A 20,474-nucleotide genomic window follows, 5' to 3' on the forward strand; every position below is an offset into this window, starting at 1 on the left:
TTTGTTCTTCTACTAAGAGTGATGTGTGTATACCTTCATATATATGAATTTATATTACTATTATATATTATTTATTTTCCCCCTCGAGTTTCAGAGGGTGTTTAATTTGTAAAAGTTTGCCCTTGCAGCTTGAGGTTTGTTTATTTTCATTGGGAATATTGTTCAATATGATACTGACTTTATATTGATGATTATCATAAACCTGTGTTTGTAACAAAATGTGTTAAATAATCAACAAAAAAAAAAAAGCCTGTCCTGTTTTTACACCCGTTTTGTTTCGGGCAGATTTAAGTGCTCTTGTGCAGATATTTTTCGGTTGATAGTACTGATCACAAAAACGTTTTTACCATGAGCCTCCTGTTTTGATGTTGGGGCGGGCCCGGCGGCCATGCAAGCCTCTTTCTAACTTCATGTTTAGTGGAAGAATTAGCTTGACTATTATTTGCAAAAACCAATCAGTCTCAATAAATTTTGAAATTGCTGCTGTAAAGAAGTGACCGACTGTGTGCTGTGCCTTTTTGTGTGTCGTCATTAGCAACCGCTGTCCACAAGGGGTCAGAATAGACAAGTCAAATAAAGAAGATACAGGGACGAACCCAGTCAACATTAGCTTACATCACCGCACGTCAAACTTTATCATAAACTAATCTCCTGAAGTGATTCATCTACATATTAAATTTAAAAAAAAAATAATGAATGGGACACCAGCCTTTTTTCTTCCATTCAGATTTATTTTCTTTCTGTCACATTATATCACATTGATCACATTATCAGCATCATACATGGTCATCCATCTTTTCAAGCACTAGTCACGGGCTTGACATTCACACAAATACTCTTTGAGTGCACCACTCCTCAGAAAGTGCTTCCTCCGTGTGTGGGGCTGCTGATGAAGACCAGAGGCGGAGCCCACACACAGGAGGAATCTCGCCCCTCCAGTGAAGACCCGAGGCTGACATCGCGTTTCCCTCAAAACGCGGCACCCTGCACGTGAGGGTGTCGGTCTGCGATGAGCGGTGTTTGCATTTAGAGGGAAACAAGCTAAATCAGCCCTGGGTCATCAGTTCCTGAAGGGGGGACATCTAACACATAAAAACCCTTCAGTGTTCTTTCTCCTAACACAAAAACAAACAGGAAAAGAAATGAGCGATGCTAGACATGCAAAACAACCTCAAACTCAACCAGACAATCAATCAATCGATCAATCAATCAATCAATCAATCAATCAATAAGAAAACGGGAACAAAGCCAAAAAAAAATAAAAAAGTTTTCACCCCAGCCAGTGTAAGGCTCAGTAAAAACACAACAGGGAAAAGGAGATGGGACAGACAGAGTGTAAAAGCCTGGACAAACGACACAAGCACAGTAGAAGAAGCCGGAAAAATGAGTGGAGCTGCCATTGCAATGCATTACATTTGATTTGGAAGGAGATCTATTGGCTTTGCTGCTGCTGGTTTACACACAAATGAAAACTGACATTCAAGAAAGCAGCACACAAACTTTTTGACATATTTGGAAAATACGAAGGCTTTTTTTTATATGCACATTTCAAGGGTTTAGTTTAGCTTAATATACTGGGTAAAGGCTTAGGTGGGACCACAGTAAAGCTGGAGAGCACACGAACAGGAAATGGAAAAGGACAAGGTGATTAAAGAATAATCACTGTAGTGAGTAAGGAAATGGGAAGGATATGTCGAGTAGGAAACAAGTGGAAAACACTAAAAGCGTGCCGTCTGTTGGAATGTGCAGGGCAGCATACAGGTTCCCGCCAGGTTAAAAAACGTTTTCATCATGACCAAAAAAAAAAGGGCGAAGGGTATCCTGCCTATCAACACCTTAACGTCACAACCACAAACAACATCCACGATAACCACACATTCCAAAACAAATTCCATATGGCAGGGAGAAAAGACAACAACAACAACAAAAGACGAAACAGCAACAGTGTGAGCGAGTCGCCCCGATGTCACCAGAAAAAGCTCAAGTTAGTTCTTGTTCCATTATAAAGCACATGATTGCACAAAGTAAGATAGTAAAGCAATACTGCATGGTTGTGTTATGATTTAGCAGTGTGGCGACAGCTGTCTGTGGGTGTTAAAGGTTCGGATGCTAAAAATCTGGACGCGCTACTGGTTCTCTACAGGCAGTACACAACAAGCTAACAAATATAACGACAACAACAAAAAAAGACTTTTCTTTTTGTAGGTTTTACATTCAACAGGTTTTGTTTTTCTCCCCTTTGCCTCTAAGCTACAATATACATTGAATCGTTACGTGTTATGTTCACTATAGCTTCTCAATCGACTCTTGAAAAAAATGAAAGAAAAATATTCTGAGCAACTGCACTTTAAAAAAAATTTTTTTTCCTTTTCATATAACAAGATACAACAACAAAGAAAACAACAATATATGAAAAAAAAAGCCTCGCGGTTCTCTTTTGTTGCATATGTACAAGATAGCCCTGAAACAGCAAAATCCATCAATAACGTCACTGCGCGTCTCGCGTCTGATTTCCATCCACTGTCAATCTCCAGTTTCCCTGCACGCCCATGACGTCAGCTTTACTCTCCATCTCTCACTTTCTACGGGAAATATTTAATTGTTGATCTGTTTTGCAGAAATCCACCAATAACGTTCTGTTGTCCCTTGTACCCAGATTTCTCTCTGGTCACGATGACCCCCCGTCCCAGCCAAGCTGAGCTCTTAATGATGCAGCCTGGGCCTCAATCGCAACTGGCCAGTTTAGTGCATCTAAAAAAAGAGGTGGAGCGGTGCCAACAAGTGCAGGAACCTGTCAGCGGATCATGTGCTAACAGTCCTATTCAGTGCTGGCATAAGCATCGGCCTCTGACCCTGCTGGTGGAATCTAAAAGTGCTTACACTGAGGATGGAGAGGGAGCTGATGGGCTGCATTTGACACTTGATATTTGACCAAACTGGAGATAACAGAATTAAAAGTGATATCCAGCACTAATAATAGTTACTACCTCAGCTCAGTAAAATGTAAAGAAGCGTGAACCTGCTTTTTTTTTTGTCTTTTGTTTTTTGTTTAAGTAAAGGAAGCACAAAGAGGAGCTTTATGGATAGAAAGTGTGTGTGTGTGTGTAATATGAAAGAAACTCCAGGCGATAAAATGCTGTTAAGCATCTGTTACCAAGACGATAATGTGTAGCTACCGAATGAGACCGGTGTTTTCCCATCACTGAGACAAGGCAGGTGCTGCTCTCGGCCCTTGGCACTCCTCCAAGGAAAGGCAAAGTGACCGACTACCTAAGTACCACACTGTACTTCCCAGTACCGCACTTCCACGACTGCCAGCACCACGATGTTTAGTGCGATAAAATCCGACACAGAGAGCAAGACATCAACTGTCGAGCTGATAATGGGGGGGGCCCCCCGAAGGTACAGAGACCCCATTCCCTGATACCCCATTTTACTCCATCGGGCAGTGACGACACAACCCTCCCAACCCCCCTCGAAAATAAACTTCAAAAATGTAAGTATATAAAATGTCCATGTATAAAAACATGTCTTTGCGCAGTGCAACATAGTGCAATTTCATTAGGTCAGTATACCTTTTCCTTTTAATGTTCTTTTCATTGGCACTTTGTGAAGTTTCTGACCGGAAGAGGCCTCCCGAGAGAGAAGGGGGGGGGGGGGGGGGGGAGGCCTAGCTTATCTGGGATACCCCTGGAATAAACACTTTACAGGCAGGATTGGTAATTTTTAAAAACATCACGGTGGTTTTACAACAGGAACTGAAGGACATATTAATAAGTACTTTTACAGCAACGGCGATCAAATGTGTGCTTCGTGTGTTTTCTTTCCTGCTCATTGACCTCAAGCCGGCAATGAACAATCAGCCATCTGCTTCTCGTCTTTCGCGGAGAAATCGCAACTGGTCAGCTACGACCAGGTGGCATCAGCCGACAGCACGAGTGACCCTGTGGCGGCAGAGGACAGTGCAGGTGTTTCTATGGCGACAGATGTGTGAGGTCGCACTGATTCTAAGTATGCTCAAAGTTGTCCTGCTTAAACAGGGAAGGACAGGCACTCTCTATTTCTCTGCATGTGTGTGTGTCATACGTTGCCATGGTGACTAGGTAAGGTCAATGTCAGGAGCACTCAGAGAGTAGAGGACACAGATTCTACATTCAAAACGCTGCTGACAAACAGCGAGAGAGTGAATCTCCTCAAAAATATACATCTACTGTCATGACTCTGCCTCCAGATCAGTAAAACGCCTGATAAAGGTTTAATAGTTTGAGGCAAATTTGTGATTTAGGGGCTACATAAATATATAAATTGGCTTTAGTGTATGGGCTATAAGAAACAAACTTATTTAAATCTAAAGTGCGACTCGGAAGATCGTCCACAGCTAATGAGGGGAAACATGAGAAAGTTCATCTCTTGGAGAAATTTCTCAACTCTGGAATTACTTTAAAAGTTCAGTGTGTAAGATTAAGGTGAAAGGGATCTATTGGCAGAAATTGAATATAAAATAATCCTTGAGCCCTTTATATTTAAATACTCTATATTTACAACAGAGTGAGTCCTCTCTATGGAGGCCGCCATGTTTTTTTACATAAGTCCAAACTGGACAAACTAAACATCTTTTGAGTTTTTATGAAAACCAAAGGCTGACACAGGTTCTCTATCATGTTTGGAACGGGAGGGTGAGGTGAGGGGTATTCAGCTGCAACATGCAACTTTCACCACTAGATGTCACTAAATTCTACACACTGAACCTTTAAATATGGCTACTCTGTCTTCTACTTTCATCACTATCATTATTATGTTGTCTATAAATGTCATCAGGTCAATTACACATGCGTTTCACCCTGCAGGTGCACATTTTGAGTTTGGTAATGAGTAGTTGACTTTTGCAGGAAAACTCTGAACGTCTTTTACAAATATCTCTAAAAATTGTAAGATCACTGCTGTCTTTGCATTTTTTCGTTGTTTTTATGTTTTATATATTTATATAACAGCTGATACAGATGCAAAGCAACAAACAAATTGGGGTTCAAATTTAAAGGATGACATTTTCTAAGAATCGCCAATGGAAAGGGATATATTAAGAAATTACAATTTTTAACAAACTACAAATCTACCACCTGTATTTTATCTAAAGTTTGAAAACGTGGCCAGCTACTATTTATTATTAGAGACCTATTCTAAAAAAAGTAAGACTCCACTTTGGTTCAACATTTTAAAACTTTTGCTACACTTACTACACCAACACCTCTGCTCTGCACTCAACTTGATTAGATTCTTCCTTTTCTTTATTTCAAATGTCGGACCAGAGTAAAAGACCAATTTAAAAAGATTAAACACCTACTAGAAACACAGGGGAAAAGTCTTGATTCCTATGAAGTTAACTCAGGGAATCTACAAATGTCTCAATGCTGGTTAATGATAATTTTTCCAACTACTACAGATTGCGTAACCTCTCCATTGACAACTGTAACAAATGATTTAGAGGGCCTGACTTATTATCAGGTAGTGATTGTTGGGTTACAATCTCTATTTACCTACACACACAATTTACACCAGTCAGACTATAAGTTAGTTTCAAAGGGCAGTTATCATTCATGTATCATTCACCGTGGTAAACAATCTCTTTGAGAACATCAACTGTCAGCAAATGACAACCACAAAGCAAGAAATACAATATTAATTGCTGTAATCCTGCTGATTGCACAGTGCAACTGCTCGTTGCTTCAAGAACTCATCGCTGAAAATAAACTCTATAATACGAAATAGATATCCACTCTCTCTGCTGCGGTTACAGTGATACTCCAAAAGATGACTCATTTCTTCAAGGAGCATATCTCTAGGGCAAAATTATAGTAAAGGCGAGAGGGACATATATTTCATGGATTGTGTACATCTCTAGAAAATATTTTTGGAAAGTCAAGGGGAAACTCTGTACCACTTGGTGTGAGTTTTTTGTGCACTTTTCTTGCTAAATTCATAGACGTGTCGCTGGCTGTACTGAATTGAATTGGTGGTTAAGATATTGAAATAACATGCAGTCGATACACAGTACGACTGCAGAAGACAGTGATGTTAGATTTGGTATTGAGCTCACACCTACGCTGTTGGTTGTAAGTGAACCGGCGTCTTGCCTTTGGTAGGTTTGAAGTCCCTTAAACAGTGATAATGAGAAACAAATATGCTACAGAGGTCTTACCAAGCAAATCTGGTTAACCCTTGAACCTCTGAAAAGAGTCATGATCCACCCCGCAAACAGTAGCTTACATGATGCTCCTGTAACGAACAACAGAGTTTACCAAAAAGCTTATCTGAAGTCTTTACACATTGCCTTGAGTTGAGAAAAATGTGATAAACAAAAATCAAATCAGACATTTCGGAATCCAATTTAAAAAATCTGTTTTTTTTTTCTTATTCATCCTCAGAGTGAAAATATCTCAGTCTTAGAAAAAGTCTCCAAACCTACATAAAGTTCTTTTTTCTTGCCGATTTTCTTTTTTTTTTTTATTAACCCACCGGTTTTATTCTCTCTTTGTGTTTGGAAACAGAAAGAGAAAGAGAAGGCGAAGCCCCGGCCGGGCTGGAGGAAGCAGCGCTGAGAGCTCCGTTGTGAAGAAATCTCCCCTCGTCTCCTCAGTGGAAGAGTCCACCTCGCCATCGCTCCGAGTGAGGAAGAGCTCATCTCACAGAGGTTGGGAAGGGGACTGGATTAGTCGGTGAATCTCTGACAGGCTTTTTTCCAGCGACAGGCTGTGCACCACATGTCTCTCTTCTCCATGCCGTACACCTTTCGGCACTTCTTTGCCTCCCCACGGGGTTTCCTTGGTAACAGCAGATGTGACAGCATAAGGACATGCACACAGACATCCAGGCACCCACACAGGCAACAAAAACAAAAAAACACACACATATGTACAATGTGCTCTGTGGGACCTAAATTTATCCCTTTGCATGGAGGTGCATTTCCCATCAACAATTAAATATAAATGAGAATGTATATATAATTTTTCTACAGAAAGATTCAGGATAATTTATAATAATGTAAACTAGAATCAAACTGGAATCATTGTGAAATGAAAAACTCTGGACCTCCTACTGAGGAATGGATGAAACAGCTTCAGGTTCACAGTAAAATTCCCTACAGCTTGTATTTAGATTTTAATTATAATTAAAATCGTTTCTGCTGGCTGCACTTTAAAAAGCTCATGTTAAATCCTACAGTTACCCTACGAGGACTAAGTCTGAGATGTGGTGGTATTTTGGATTATATGACAGTGCTGAGGGAAACTAGATCCAAAATGGTCTCCTGTCTGCAGAACTTTGAATGCAAGAAAAGTTAATATTAAGCACAATGCATGATGTGGGGACTTCAGACAAAATGTCATGGTTTGTCCGTCAAAGCTTTTCAATAACGTAAATAAAAAGCTTTCAGTGTTAACTACACTTGCACGTTATTGTGTAGCTGTATGTTGTGTGTCTGCAGACTCAATTCACACATTGTTCATGAATCTACAGAGCTTAGTTTAGTCTATCAACGTATTTTGTTGAATCGCTTGTAAAAGTTTTCCAGCAGGAGAAATAATATCACTTTTTCCTTGCAATCACCATCATCATCTTCTTACTCATTTGTATTAATACAAATGATGTATGGGGACATTGCACATAATCAAATGCAAAACAGATGATAGACTGAGTATTTGAGTAAACAGCTGCTACATACCTGGTTCCTGGTATCGACTTAGCTGGTGGCGTTACCAAAGGATGGTTCTTAATAACAGTGGTGTGTGTGTTGGCTGCCGGCTGCCGCTTTTCACCGATGCTGACAGTTCGGACTTGGGTCACAGGCCCCTGCAAGAGAGAGGAGACACCATGAGGGCCACACCCAATATTCACTAAAGTTTTCAGAGTACGTTTCTCAAGTAATTTATCATATTTTACAGTGAAACAGTTTCCTGTTTTATGAACTGTCTCTGCTCCAGCAACAAGCCTTTATATGATATTATACTTGTTACGGTCATTATCACTGTAACCAACATGAAAACCAGGCACAGAGAACACAGATAGATTTAGTAACACATATATATATATATATAAATAACTGAGTGGCGCTCTGTACTGTGCAACGTCAAAAAGCAACAGACAGACAAGTATCACACGCAGTTACATGCATTGCTGTTGTTAGGATTAATATGACTGTTTTCCTGTGTTTATCAGATAAAGAGCATTGGTAACACGAACCATGATCACTAACTGGCTGCTCAATCTTACTCACCTTCCTGTTTCCACTGTTCAACATCATTTCATCCTAAATTCATCAGTACGTCTTTATCTACAACCAGAGAAGCTGGTATTACACACGTTCTTCTGTCCCTGCAGTGGAGGAGGCCCGTAAGTTTTATTATTGATTTTAAGATCCTTTTATTGGATTGTAAATCTTTAAACAGTTCTGTGCCTGAGTACGTCTAATTTGCTTTTAAGATACAGTTTGTGCCTCCAACATCCCTCAGGACCTCGTAGTGTCTCCTGTGGAGTGCTGGAGCTGAGACTCCGATTCATGGACGTGCTGCCCTCAATGGTTTGCAACAGGCACGGAGGATTTTACGATGCAACATTTAAAGCTTGTTTTTGACACATATGCATTTTGTTTTTGACTTTCACTACTTATATGCATAGCACTGAGACAGCACATCAAGTATCAACGATTCAAATGTTGCATTACCTTGCATGCACTTCAGATTTTATTTAAATGGCAGTAAATTGCATCTTTGGATGAATTCTGCAATGTGCCGACAGAATGATGCTGTTCTATATAAAAAAGATGATGGTACAGTCAAGCAGGGGGTGAAAAACCAGAGCGACAAACAGCTTAAATGGCCACAAGTTGAGAAACAGCGGGAGCGTAGTTAAGATTCAGATAAAAAGGCGTGAGACAAAGCCTCACTCACCGGGGTGCCTTTGAAAATGACAGGAGGGGACTGCCACGACACACTGATGCCATTCCCAATCCCAGTTCCAGGCCGGGTCCCATTACCACTGTCTAACCCTGCCAGCTCGGGACCCACTGGGATACTCACTGGAGCAGTGGCCTGGAACATGGTCACCCCACCACAGCCAGGAGAGGACGTGACAGAAACAAGGACGGACAGGAAACGTGCAGAATGAAACAGACAGAAAGAGGGCACAGAAAACAGAGATCACATAATTAGCGTGGGAGCGTATATTTCTCCACTTTTTAAACTAAAAACGTGCCTTCATATCAACACTGATCATGAATCAAGATCAAAGTTGTCTTTTTTTTTTTTTCTGTTCTGTATTTTGCACAAACTGACAATTTTAGACTTTTTACAATAATAGTTCAAGAATCCTGGCAGGTTCTGTACAATACAGCACAAAACAGTTTCTATGTCAACATGAACAATAGCAGAGAAAACACGGTAAGCAGTGTTGAATAGAGGAGCATGAGTATAAGCAATCCAGAGAAAATGAAACATGAGAAGCTGTTGCACTGCATATGCATTGACGTAAGCGTACTTTTACATGCGTTTGGTGTTGTCATGGCAACTAAAACTTCAATACAACCTTGGACCGCTGCGCAGGACTGAATTCAATATTGAATATTTTAAAGATTTATACTTCCAGCTGAAAGCATTTCAATTTTTTTACCTCCAAGGATGTAAAAGTAAGCAACACACATGAATTGGTAACTGTTAGAAGAGCAGAAAGTAAAATGAAGAGGACGAGCAAAGGAAGAGGAAGGAGGCACGGATAACCAGACCTGCACAGCAGTTCACATTAAGTGTTTCCAGCAGGAATTTAAGCAGATTTAAGCCACATGACTACAAGTTTTCAGGCTTAAAAATTTCTAGACTTAATTCTTCATGTAAAAATAAGATTATTGCTTTTATTGCTACACTGATGTCAAAATTAGACAAAACTGAAAATGTGTGGCTTGGTAACGTATATGGACTGCTTCCTGTTTTGTCTTGTTTTAAATTGTAGGCGGATTTTTTAGAAATTAAATTTATTAGGTGTGTGTGTCTATGAAGTGTCTGACTGGTGGTGCATTACCTGGTAGGCGTGGTCAGTGCGGATGTGGCAGAGCGTGGAGGGAGCTGATTGGCTGAGCAGTGTTGGGACGTGGCTCTGCAAACCATACATGTTGATGTGTTCGGAGTGAGGGACATCGGTGAGCGGTGGCGGGAAGACGGGCGGAGGACCGGCCGTGGTGGGCGAGGTGGGCGTGAGGCTGGACAGGCCCTCTGTCAGGCTGTCCATGTTGACCTCGATCTCTGAGTAGTAGAAGTCCTCCTCTCCGTCGCTGTAGTCGGAGTCGCAGTTTCGCCTGCAGGGGAGAAACAGCAACAACTAAAAATCTTGACTCCCCAAATTTAAGATGGTTTAATTTAAATTCTATCTTAGAGGTGATAATAAACCACATGGGGCCTCTTGAAGTTTGGGTCAAGGAACACATGGCCGGTTCAAACTATGACGCTCTCTTCTTGTACTTGTACTTGCTAATTGCTCTGACCACAGTATTTTTATTGGTGCATTCACTTGAAGACTCCCGCTATAAACACTTAGACATTGTTTTTCCCTTATATTCTAAGATCTATAAGTATGGATACCATAAAATGAGAAGCACTTACTTTCCTGTATGTATCTGAAATAATTACCTTCACTTCTATCTGATTCATTAATTTGGTGGCACAGGTCCATGATCTCAAATAGATGATCCTCTGAGGTGCATTAGCCTAAAGACTGTTGCCTGTGCAGGAGGTGGGTTGATGACTAAAGTCTGTGATATATTACCACTGCTATCTAGCCCAATATTTTCATCTGACGTTAGTCTGGATATTAAGTAGGAAACAGTTCTGTAAAATACTAAAGAATATTTATTCCACTTCACAATATTTCCGGTGTTTAATATTTATTTATGGATGGCTTGAATATAAGTTCAGTGTTTGGGATCCACTTTGAAAAATGGTTCTAGATTTGTTTTTATTTTAGAAAGAAAACTTGGGTTTGTCATAAATAAATAACTTTTCCCAGAGCAACTGATAAAGCTTCCTTTATACCAAAGAATTTGCACACTTTGCACATGTGTATTTTATAATAAACTGTGAACATAAAGAGAGGAAGAGCATAATGAACGGATTCTTAAAAAAAAAAAAAACTTTGAATGGGGTCATGGGGTCATGGGATCATGGTGCTCATGAAAGACGCCCATGCAGACGTTACGTTTTACTTAAGCACTACTGACCACTTTGTAAACCACAGCCACAACATTAAACCCAGTTACCATCATTACAGTACATTAACACTACAATAAACCCGGTTACTGGTTTTAATGCTGTGGCTGACTGATGGAGGCACAGCTGTCTGAACACACAGCTGTCTGTTATGTAACAGAAGAGGCTGGAAAGGAGTTACTCTTCCTAACAGCAGGGGGCAGTGTCAAGCCAGTGTGCTGCAGCGCTTCTCAGACACACAGGCTGCTGATGAAATGACAACAACTGTGAGGGTAATTTCTGTGGACGCTTCTGTCTTCAAAAACTGTTTAGTGTTTAACTAATCACAGAAAGACACTAGGTCTCTCTCTCTGTCTGCATATAGTAATATATGAGCATAAATTATCATAATTTCAATCCATTTAAAAACTTCCTGACAATAACAAACTCAGTTATTGCTGCTTCATATTTCACTGGGTGACATATGTAATAATTTATTATAGTGCAGCCCTGGGTAAAAGCAGGAAATGGTAACTAGAGCTGTGTTGATAAAACCCTCACAGTGTAACTTCATATATGAAAAAATGTGCACGTGTTTTCACTGGTAACACACAACCTCACACGTCATGCGTGAAGACAGCTAGTTGGACGGCATCGAAGCTGTGACAAGTCAGATGTGTGTCCCTTCTCTTGTTGTACCACACAATCTGCATCACAGTTTGACACTGTTACTCTAAAGCTCTGGATGAAGGATTACTTCACTTCACACCTTCACAGTGAATGTCTTTAATAAAGTGGAATAAACAAGCCTGCAGTTCTATAAAGGTAATATCAGGGTCCACATTAATTCTTAATATGATGTATGATTACTTAAAAAAAAATTTTTTCAAATAATGACAAAACGAAGATGATCAATGATTCGCAATATCATAATCACACTGCCTGGGGGTGGTGCGCGTGTGTGTAGGTGTGTGTTTGTGTGTGATTAAGAGTTTAGCTCAAACAACAACTGTGGCTAAAACTATTCTAAATCCAACATCTGCTTTTTAAAACCTTTATGGCAAACAGATAAGATCCCTGCATATGGGACCGTTGATATCCAGGACACACTAACGGTGTTGTTTGATTTTCTCTTGATGACGGGCTACTCACCCCAGGTGGACGGTGCGGATGTGTCGCTGGATCCCTGAGGAAGTGCTGAGGACCTTTTCACAGTTCTTCCACACGCACTTGAACATCACCTTCATGGAGTTCTGAAAGACAAAATTCAAACAAAGGAATAAATACATTAGACAGTAACTGATGTCGACGTCTCAATCTGTGCATTTATGCTACAACATCGGTCTTTGGTTTTGCTCTTGGGATTTGAACGTTTTCCTCTTGACAAAGATCGGTTTCCTCCTCGGACGAGTATTTTAAGGTAAACAGAGATTTACGCAGTGTGTGTTCTCATGTTCCTCTGTGTGGATCTGACTGGCAGACTGAATAGAAATGCCTTCGTGGGGGATTGAGTGCCACTCTACATGGGGCCAAACACTACACCTCATTAGAAAGCTAATAGAGCAGCAAGTCTATAAAAATAGAAACCAGATATGTGACAAGTTCAGACACATACAGCGCGAAAGAGGAAGAGAGATAGATAAAAAAAAAAGACAGAGACAGAAAGGCAACAATAAAACGGCACCTTCCTCTGTCTACCTCACAGTACTTTCATGTTCACTAGCAGAATGATGAGCTAAATAAAAGCACTGTTTTGACCTCCTGCTGCTGTCTGTGCAGGCTGTGGGATGAGGTGAAGACCTGTTGTACCAGAACTAGGTGTTAGATGCAGCCTGAGGGTGTCACCTTAATGTTTACAACATACATGTAAACACAGACACACAAGCACGTCTGTGACCTCTTTTGAACCTCCGATCAATATGGGGAATCATTCGGAAATGCTTGTCCTGTCTGATCTTCCTGAAATCTTTCACACCAAAAAAACGAGCATAACCGTCCATGCATTAGAAGCAAGTCGCAATGAGATAGATGGAGAGAGTGGGTGTTCTTGTTTCAATTCATTTTCATATCCTCATATTGGGGGCTGGCAGCTGTCCCGTGAGCAGGCAGGGACCTGCATCACTGCTAATGAAAGGCAGTGGGTGTGTACTCTCATTACCTTTCAACAGCCTGCGGAGAAGGAAGGGCAAGAAACGGGAGGGAGAGAGAGAGCAGGAGAGATAGAAAGAGGAAAATAGATCAAGACAAGTCGGAGGTGAACAGGTTTTTTTAATCAATGGCTGTTTGTTCGTTTACGCTACTAATAATCTGAACTTTTTTTAACTATTGACAATCACTGCCTTTCACTGAATGTGACACCAGCATGCTGTTAAACTAGCTGAGTGGTGCTGGCCGCTCTCTGTCACACTGTTTGAAACAACCTTTCTAATAAAAATTACACAGAAAAAGCCAGTCGTTAATCCCACAAACAATCACAAATCACTTAATTCCCTAAGCGTTTTTCTTGCATTTTAACACTGTTACAGTAAGACTGGTGATTGCAGTGTTTAATAATCCTCTTAACTCGCTGCCAGCACAAATTCAAACAGTCTACAATTCAAGGGGCAGCTGCTCAGAGAAGTTTGAGACCTCTGGGGTTGGTGTCAGATACATTGCAACACAAGAGAGAGAGAGTACGCTCACATTTGAGCTGTTTTTCAACACAACCCATGTGTCTCTATTCCTCCCAGTGTCATCCCACTACTTCATTTCCTGTCTGCTTATCTATGCTACAGCATAGGTCTCTGGCAGCATCGTCCTTGGAGTCTTTGTGGTTTCATATATTCGGCGGCTCAATAATCTTCACTGCTGCCCCTCTCCAGGGAGGCTGAATTGCAAACTCCCACAAACTGTGCAGTATAGGAGTATCTCCTCTGTCACCATATGGCTGGAGGGAAATACTGAGATTCATTTTACCTCCCGTTACTAACTTGAGCATCAATTCTTCTCTCCTCTGACTGTCCTCGTTTTCATACATCCCATGAACCCTTTCATACTTCCTGCAGAACATCCCTCCCCCGTCTGCCTCCTCTCCTTCATTCTTACTTAACCTTCCCACCCCCCCCGAAAGGGCTGAGAGGGAAAGAGAAAGCTTCTTAACACTGAAACATTTTCAAAAAGAGAGAGGGGGAGGATTGAACGACACAGAACATAATACATCACCCACACAAGCAGAGAGAGAGACGAGCCGTACGTCAGAGGCTTGTAAAACTGAATGGTGCTTACATATTCCCAATGTTTCTATGTTTCTGGTGCTTCTTTGCAAATTCTGCCCCTGCTACTACAAATGCTCTACTGCTAATTAAAATGACAGAAGCAAATCAGAGTTATTTCTCTGCAACTGTGGACGAGTATTACGTCACATTATGACACATGTTCGTACGTGAGGTTAAAAGTGGAGTTAATGACATCTAGGGCTGCCATGCTAACCGCAAAACCACAAAGAAACTGTGAGAGCGACTGTGACAGCGACTGTGGAGGCTTTAAGCTAAAATGCACAATAAAAGTCTTTCAGCTTTCACTGTCAAATCTTTAACCAAAACGATGAAAAATGCAGCCACATCAATCAAAAATCAAATAATGCCTACAGATAACCTTGGAAGACTCAATCTGTCACAACTAGAAAGTTTCTATTCAATCATCAATTCAGTCAAAAAGATTTCAACATTTTCTTCAATTTCTCAGAAAATAAAACATGGATCTTTATGAGATATTTATGAGTGAACAGATATTTATGAGTGTGGGCATTGAAAATACAAATTAAAATCTGGATCTAGTGAATTTAAATGTGGTTTCATGAGGGGACTGTTTGTGCTCTACTGAGGGGCCATTCCAGTTGTACTTCACATGGGCAATTACACAGGTGTTACATTGCTTTGTACCTCACTGCTGACAATACTCACAAAGAATAAGCGTGTAAGTGAAAAGTACTGCATTACCTATGTTGCATTCACAGAACGTTCAAGTGACATAATACGAAATGCGGCCTGGGAAACATTTTTTTTAGATGAGCTTCCCATGGGATATGACAAATATATGGAAAAAACCTCACTGAATATACATATGAAGCTATTTACAAAATGAAGTTCACTGTTACAAGCTGCAACATAGGACAAGACATGAACTTCACGTCACATCACCCATCTTTACCTTTCGCTTCCGAGGTATGGGGTCCTCAAACATGAAGTGCGTGCTCTCTGTGTTATCCTCACTGACATCATCACCCTGGGACGAGAGCAGGAAGTTCTTGGTGTTATCGTTGGAGAGAGGAGGGGACGGTGTGGAGGGCACCGATTGGTCGCTGGTATCCCAGCTCCAGTTGCCGCTGGTCGAACTGCTGTAGCTAGCTGATAGCACCTCTTTCCAAGCCCTGCTGGCTGGCTCTGGGACTGCAGGTTAAAGAGAGCACACATTTAACTTCAGATCAACAGCGAAAAAGCTCTACTGCCCTACTTTGAAAGGCCTGAAATAAAAACTGGCCAAAAAAATGTACATCAGAAATGGACATTAAAATCTCTGAGAAGTCCTGAGCTATGACAGCAGGTTTAATATTTACATTCAAATACATTTCATATATTACATATAGTAAATACAGCCACGACATTTTTCATCAAGCTTAGCTGAGCTCAACTGATTAAACCCAACACAGCTTTAATTTCCCCAACAAGGTTTGTAATCTACTATTTCTAGTCTTGGCCCACAAACCCTTAATAAACACTTTGGCTTGTCAACAAATACAATAATGCTTAATCTATATAGCTTAATAATTACACTGTAGTAAAACATGGTAAAAATCCAAACGTACACTTTGACATACTAATCCCCATTGGATTAAGTTATACCAAACCATAACTATCCTATATTAATGTAAGGAGACCAATCCCAGCTCAAATGAATATGTAGCATAGATCACTTGTGTAGGATTACTGCACTCAGGGCTTAATGCAATGAAAATGTGGTGTTTTAAATGTGGTTGAAGTGGGGGTTGAAACTTGGTCCACCAGCCCACTGAAGCAGCAGCCCACCAGGGTTTGCCTGGTAGTCCCTATGGCTAACTGATGGTGGTGGTTGTCTGTGCAAAAATGTTCCTGGGACTTGAAGTTCAAGGAACTTTTGGTCAAAGCCAACTTAAGATGCTAAAAACCGTACTACAGGCTACAAATGTGAATCCTCACATTAACTTGAAGGGTGGTAATAAGTAAAATCTCTTGGTCCTGTCCTCAGTCAGAAACTGGAGTCTCAATTTTGTCCCCAGTCCAAGCATAACTTTCAAAGACCAGTGTTTCGCCCCGCCCCCCCAACGGCCCCCCCCTGGAAGGTCAAGTTAAAATTTTTTTTTTTTAAATATAGCGCCAGATCTCAACATAAGTCATTTAAGGTTACCTTTCCTATAAAACAGGTCTATAGCTTGCTCTTTTATTAAACAAACTAAATAGCCTTAGGTTATTTATCTTATTTACACGACGGCATGTCATTTCTGTCTCTACATGGTCGCGCGTTTAGATTTCTCCTCTGCTCTCTGTATCACACACAGGTGAGCATGAACATCATGATTCCTTGAAGTTTTTGTGTCCGTGTCCGCGGCCCCCCCGGCCACCGCCGCCCCCCCCCAAAGCTGTAAACCTAGGGGAAACACTGAAGACTGTTCCAACATCGACCATGAGGCATGTTAGGTTAACTGTTGTTGAATGATTGTGGCAATGACAATAGTGTCATGTGCTTTATAGTGCTGACCCACAGCATAAACATTTTCCATATACTTATTTTTGAGAACTTTAAGTCATGTGTCCCACTTCACAGAGCGACTATAGCGCTATAGTAAACCATGTGTCACACCAATAAGGGAAACAAATCACAGCATGAAAAGATCTATTTCAGTTCCTAAAAGAGACAGAATGGGGAAATTGTGAATTACCAAGAAAAACAAGTTTAAATCACAATCATAAAAAGCATTATAAGAGAGGCGTGGAGTGAGTGGTGTTAAGAGTTGAGACGCACAATGGAACATACAGATATTTTTATGACCAAACTGTGATGAATCAAAGACGTCAACCTGCATTCCCACTGTGCAACACTGCGTATTAAATAAATCTTTCATCAAGCTTAGCTCCTCCCAAACCCTCGGCATCTTCAAACAAGTCTGGAAGATGAATTATACAATAAAAACTTATAGAGCTATAGATTTATTACCTCCACAGAGGAGGTGGTTTTCATCCCTGTCCGTTTGTTTGCATGTTTGTTCGTCAGCAGGATTACGCAAAAACAACCCAACTTATTTCCACGAAACTTGGAGTAGGAATGGGACATGGACTAAGAAAGAACCCATTCAATTTTGGGGTGGATCCAGGCTATTTAAACTCTCTTTAGCGTTGCAAGATAGGGCTTTTGTTTTTTTTACATTTTCACATATTTCCAAGGGAATAATTCATGGATCTTGATGAAAAAAAATCTGGCAGATTAAAGTGACTGATATCTATGAGTGAGTGCACTTTGGTGCTGCTCGATTGAATTTAAGGAGACTGTTGGGCCTTAGTGGAGGTATGTGCTCTACTGAGTGCCATTCTAGTTTCATTTGTTTATACTTGATCCCACTTGGTACCGCCATTTCTATCAGGATGCCTCTGGGCCTTTGGGATATGAAGTACAACATGTTGCTTTACTGAGAGCAAAACAATAGATTTGATTTAATGCTGGGCTTAAAACTATTTAACACTGACAGGACTTTGACCATCTGGTGTGGTTGGCATGGTGATGGCAACCGCAGCAAGACTTGAAACAGCAAAAGGAACCATAGTGATAAAGTCAGGGCTGAACAGTTGGCACCAAGTACTGGGCTTGGGTAAACAAGCATGCGTACAAAGATAAGGGAGCAGGGCTAAAAAATAGTAAAACTACCTTTCCATTGGAAGGATACAGATTAACACTAAGGTTAAAGCAGGTGAACAACTCAGCAGCTCAGTATGTGCGAAGCTAAGCTAACATCAAGTGATTTAAGATGAGTATTTCTTCCCACTGTCCCCTGCTTCACCTTAATGACACTGAGTAACCCCTGACATGATATGAAGTGAATGTCCTAGATTTGTTTAACTCGGTAGATGAGTCAGTATTTGATGGAGGAGCTTCTGCTGTGTGAGGTTACATGAAGCTGACACTGGGGGGGGTGTTACCTGTAGATGCAGAGGAAGGGTAGAGCACCAAAGGGGATGTGGACAGTGAGGTCAGGACGGTGGCAGCCATCACTTCCTTATCAGCGTGACCTGAGGGCTTCCTGCAAAACACACAAATATAGATTGACCAAACAGGAATAAACAGTCAGGTGTGGATTATCAGTGGGTCCTCTTGTCCCCAGTTCACCTCGAAGCCAGTTTAGTTATTATTTTTTTGTTTGGACAGTTTCTCAGAGTAATGGAAAATGTTTTAATAAGTGTTCTGTCCAAGCCAGGCCTTGTCCCTAGAGAAAAATTCAAATCTCTGTAGCCGCCCCAAAAATATCAAGAAATGTGATGTAGCAAACAAATCCAACAAGAGTAGTAGCCAGTGCACAGATACGTGATATAGCTGGGAAACTTACTATTCTTATGTCTGAGTATGTGCGTGTGCGTGTGCGTGTACAATGGAAAGCCTCCAGAGTAAAAAGGGTTTTGTGGTGTGTTTCTGCACAGCTTGAGCAACCTCGCTTCGAGAGGGAGAGAGATGCTTGTTCCTCCCTTCCTGCTCAGTGCACCCCATGCTGAGCTGAGTCCAGGCTCAGCCTAAACCTTATTTATACTGCCCACTTGAACTGGCAACAGACACTTACACACAATAATAATATACATGCACAGTAATGAGTATGCTTTGGCATCTGGCATTTTTATAAAAAATGTGACTGGGAACACCAGTAATTTTTGTGCCATCCTGTAATGAAGAACACGCTTCACCAGACGGCCAATCTATTCTATTTTGCACTTTGCACCTCTGTCCATGCTGCCCTTGAAAGTTAAATACAGTGGAAATTATCCAAGTCAGGGCCAAGAACACACACGCACGTACACACAGACAAGCAGAAAAAAGATTTAAGCACTTGTGTAAAATCCCGTTAAAAAAGAGAGCCATACAATGTGGTGAGCAACTATGCACTTTGTGTAATATACAGATCCAAACCCTGGAAACGGTTAAACGCACATACTAACACAAAGCAGACAGACACTCGTACACAGACGGAGATACACATGGTCTGCAGCTTTAAGAGGTCCTTGTCCCGCCCCCAGACTCCTCCACTACACAACCAGAGTAAACTGGTTTGAGGCGTTCTCTGAGCCAAGCCCTGAGCCCTGGCAGACATCCACTCCGAGTCTCCGTGCGCACACTCACACATACTCAACATTAAAAACTTCACTCTGGAGCCCACAAACACTTCAAAATATGCAAGCGTACGTGTACCTGCTCACACACACACACACACAAACACATTAGAAGTGACTAGATTTAAAAAACTTTATATGACACAGAAAAAGTTCAGAGTGTCTCAGCTCCCACGCTGAGGAGAATGTGTTAGATGTGGGGCAAACAGTTTGCAGAGGAATGTACCAGATATGAAGGAATCTGAACGTCCTGCAGTGATGTTCACACAAGACACACTGGTGTTACTCTTCAGCGTCTCAAAACATGGGCTACGTGTGTGTGCGCGCGTGTGAGTCTGTGGTCGACGTACTACTTATGTTGTGGGGATCCACATCTCTTTACACTGTCACATCACACAGACATACCATCCTTATGGGGACAAAAGGCAAGTACCCATCATGTAATTCATTAAATCATAAGATGAAGACATGTTTAAGGTTATAGTCCGTGTGTGTGTGTGTGTGTGTGTGTGTGTGTGTGTGTGTGTGTGTGTGTGTGTGTGTGTGTGTGTGTGTGTGTATCTGTGTGAGTTCTGATTACAACGTTGCCAAAACAGCCAATTCTAAAACACCAACATAGAGAATATCACAGTATAAAAAGAATAACACAGAAGGGGAAAGGCAGTTAATGCACAACGCGCACAACACGAACACGCACATGCATAAACACACTCACAGTCTGGGAGAGAGATAAAGAGATAACAAGATTAGCCGTGTCCTGTTTCAGTCATTAGCTTTCTTTTCAGCACTGAACAGGGCCGACCAGGGACAAGCTCCTGATTTATGGACCCGTCTATTTTTTTAATAACATTTCTGTGCTGTTTTTCCT

General features: G+C 41.1%; 1 protein-coding gene across 2 annotated transcripts in view; it reads right to left on the reverse strand.

The window, feature by feature from the left end:
• Positions 1 to 710: 710 nt before the first annotated feature.
• si:rp71-79p20.2 (zinc finger protein 704) overlaps positions 711 to 20,474 on the reverse strand; it is a 40,596-nt gene continuing 20,832 nt past the window's right edge. The window contains exons 3-9 of one of the 2 annotated variants that reach the window (XM_034590941.1): positions 18,431 to 18,531; positions 15,414 to 15,652; positions 12,378 to 12,478; positions 10,066 to 10,339; positions 8,943 to 9,083; positions 7,718 to 7,845; positions 711 to 6,818 (exon numbers count right to left, since the gene is read on the reverse strand). In XM_034590941.1, the coding sequence (XP_034446832.1) occupies positions 6,707 to 6,818; positions 7,718 to 7,845; positions 8,943 to 9,083; positions 10,066 to 10,339; positions 12,378 to 12,478; positions 15,414 to 15,652; positions 18,431 to 18,531 (1,096 nt within the window). In that variant the 3' untranslated portion in view covers positions 711 to 6,706. The remainder of the gene's footprint in view (positions 6,819 to 7,717; positions 7,846 to 8,942; positions 9,084 to 10,065; positions 10,340 to 12,377; positions 12,479 to 15,413; positions 15,653 to 18,430; positions 18,532 to 20,474) is intronic. The other variant, XM_034590942.1, reaches the window with a different exon arrangement.

The sequence above is a fragment of the Hippoglossus hippoglossus genome, chromosome 7 (assembly GCF_009819705.1).
Source record: "Hippoglossus hippoglossus isolate fHipHip1 chromosome 7, fHipHip1.pri, whole genome shotgun sequence".
NCBI lineage: Eukaryota > Metazoa > Chordata > Actinopteri > Pleuronectiformes > Pleuronectidae > Hippoglossus > Hippoglossus hippoglossus.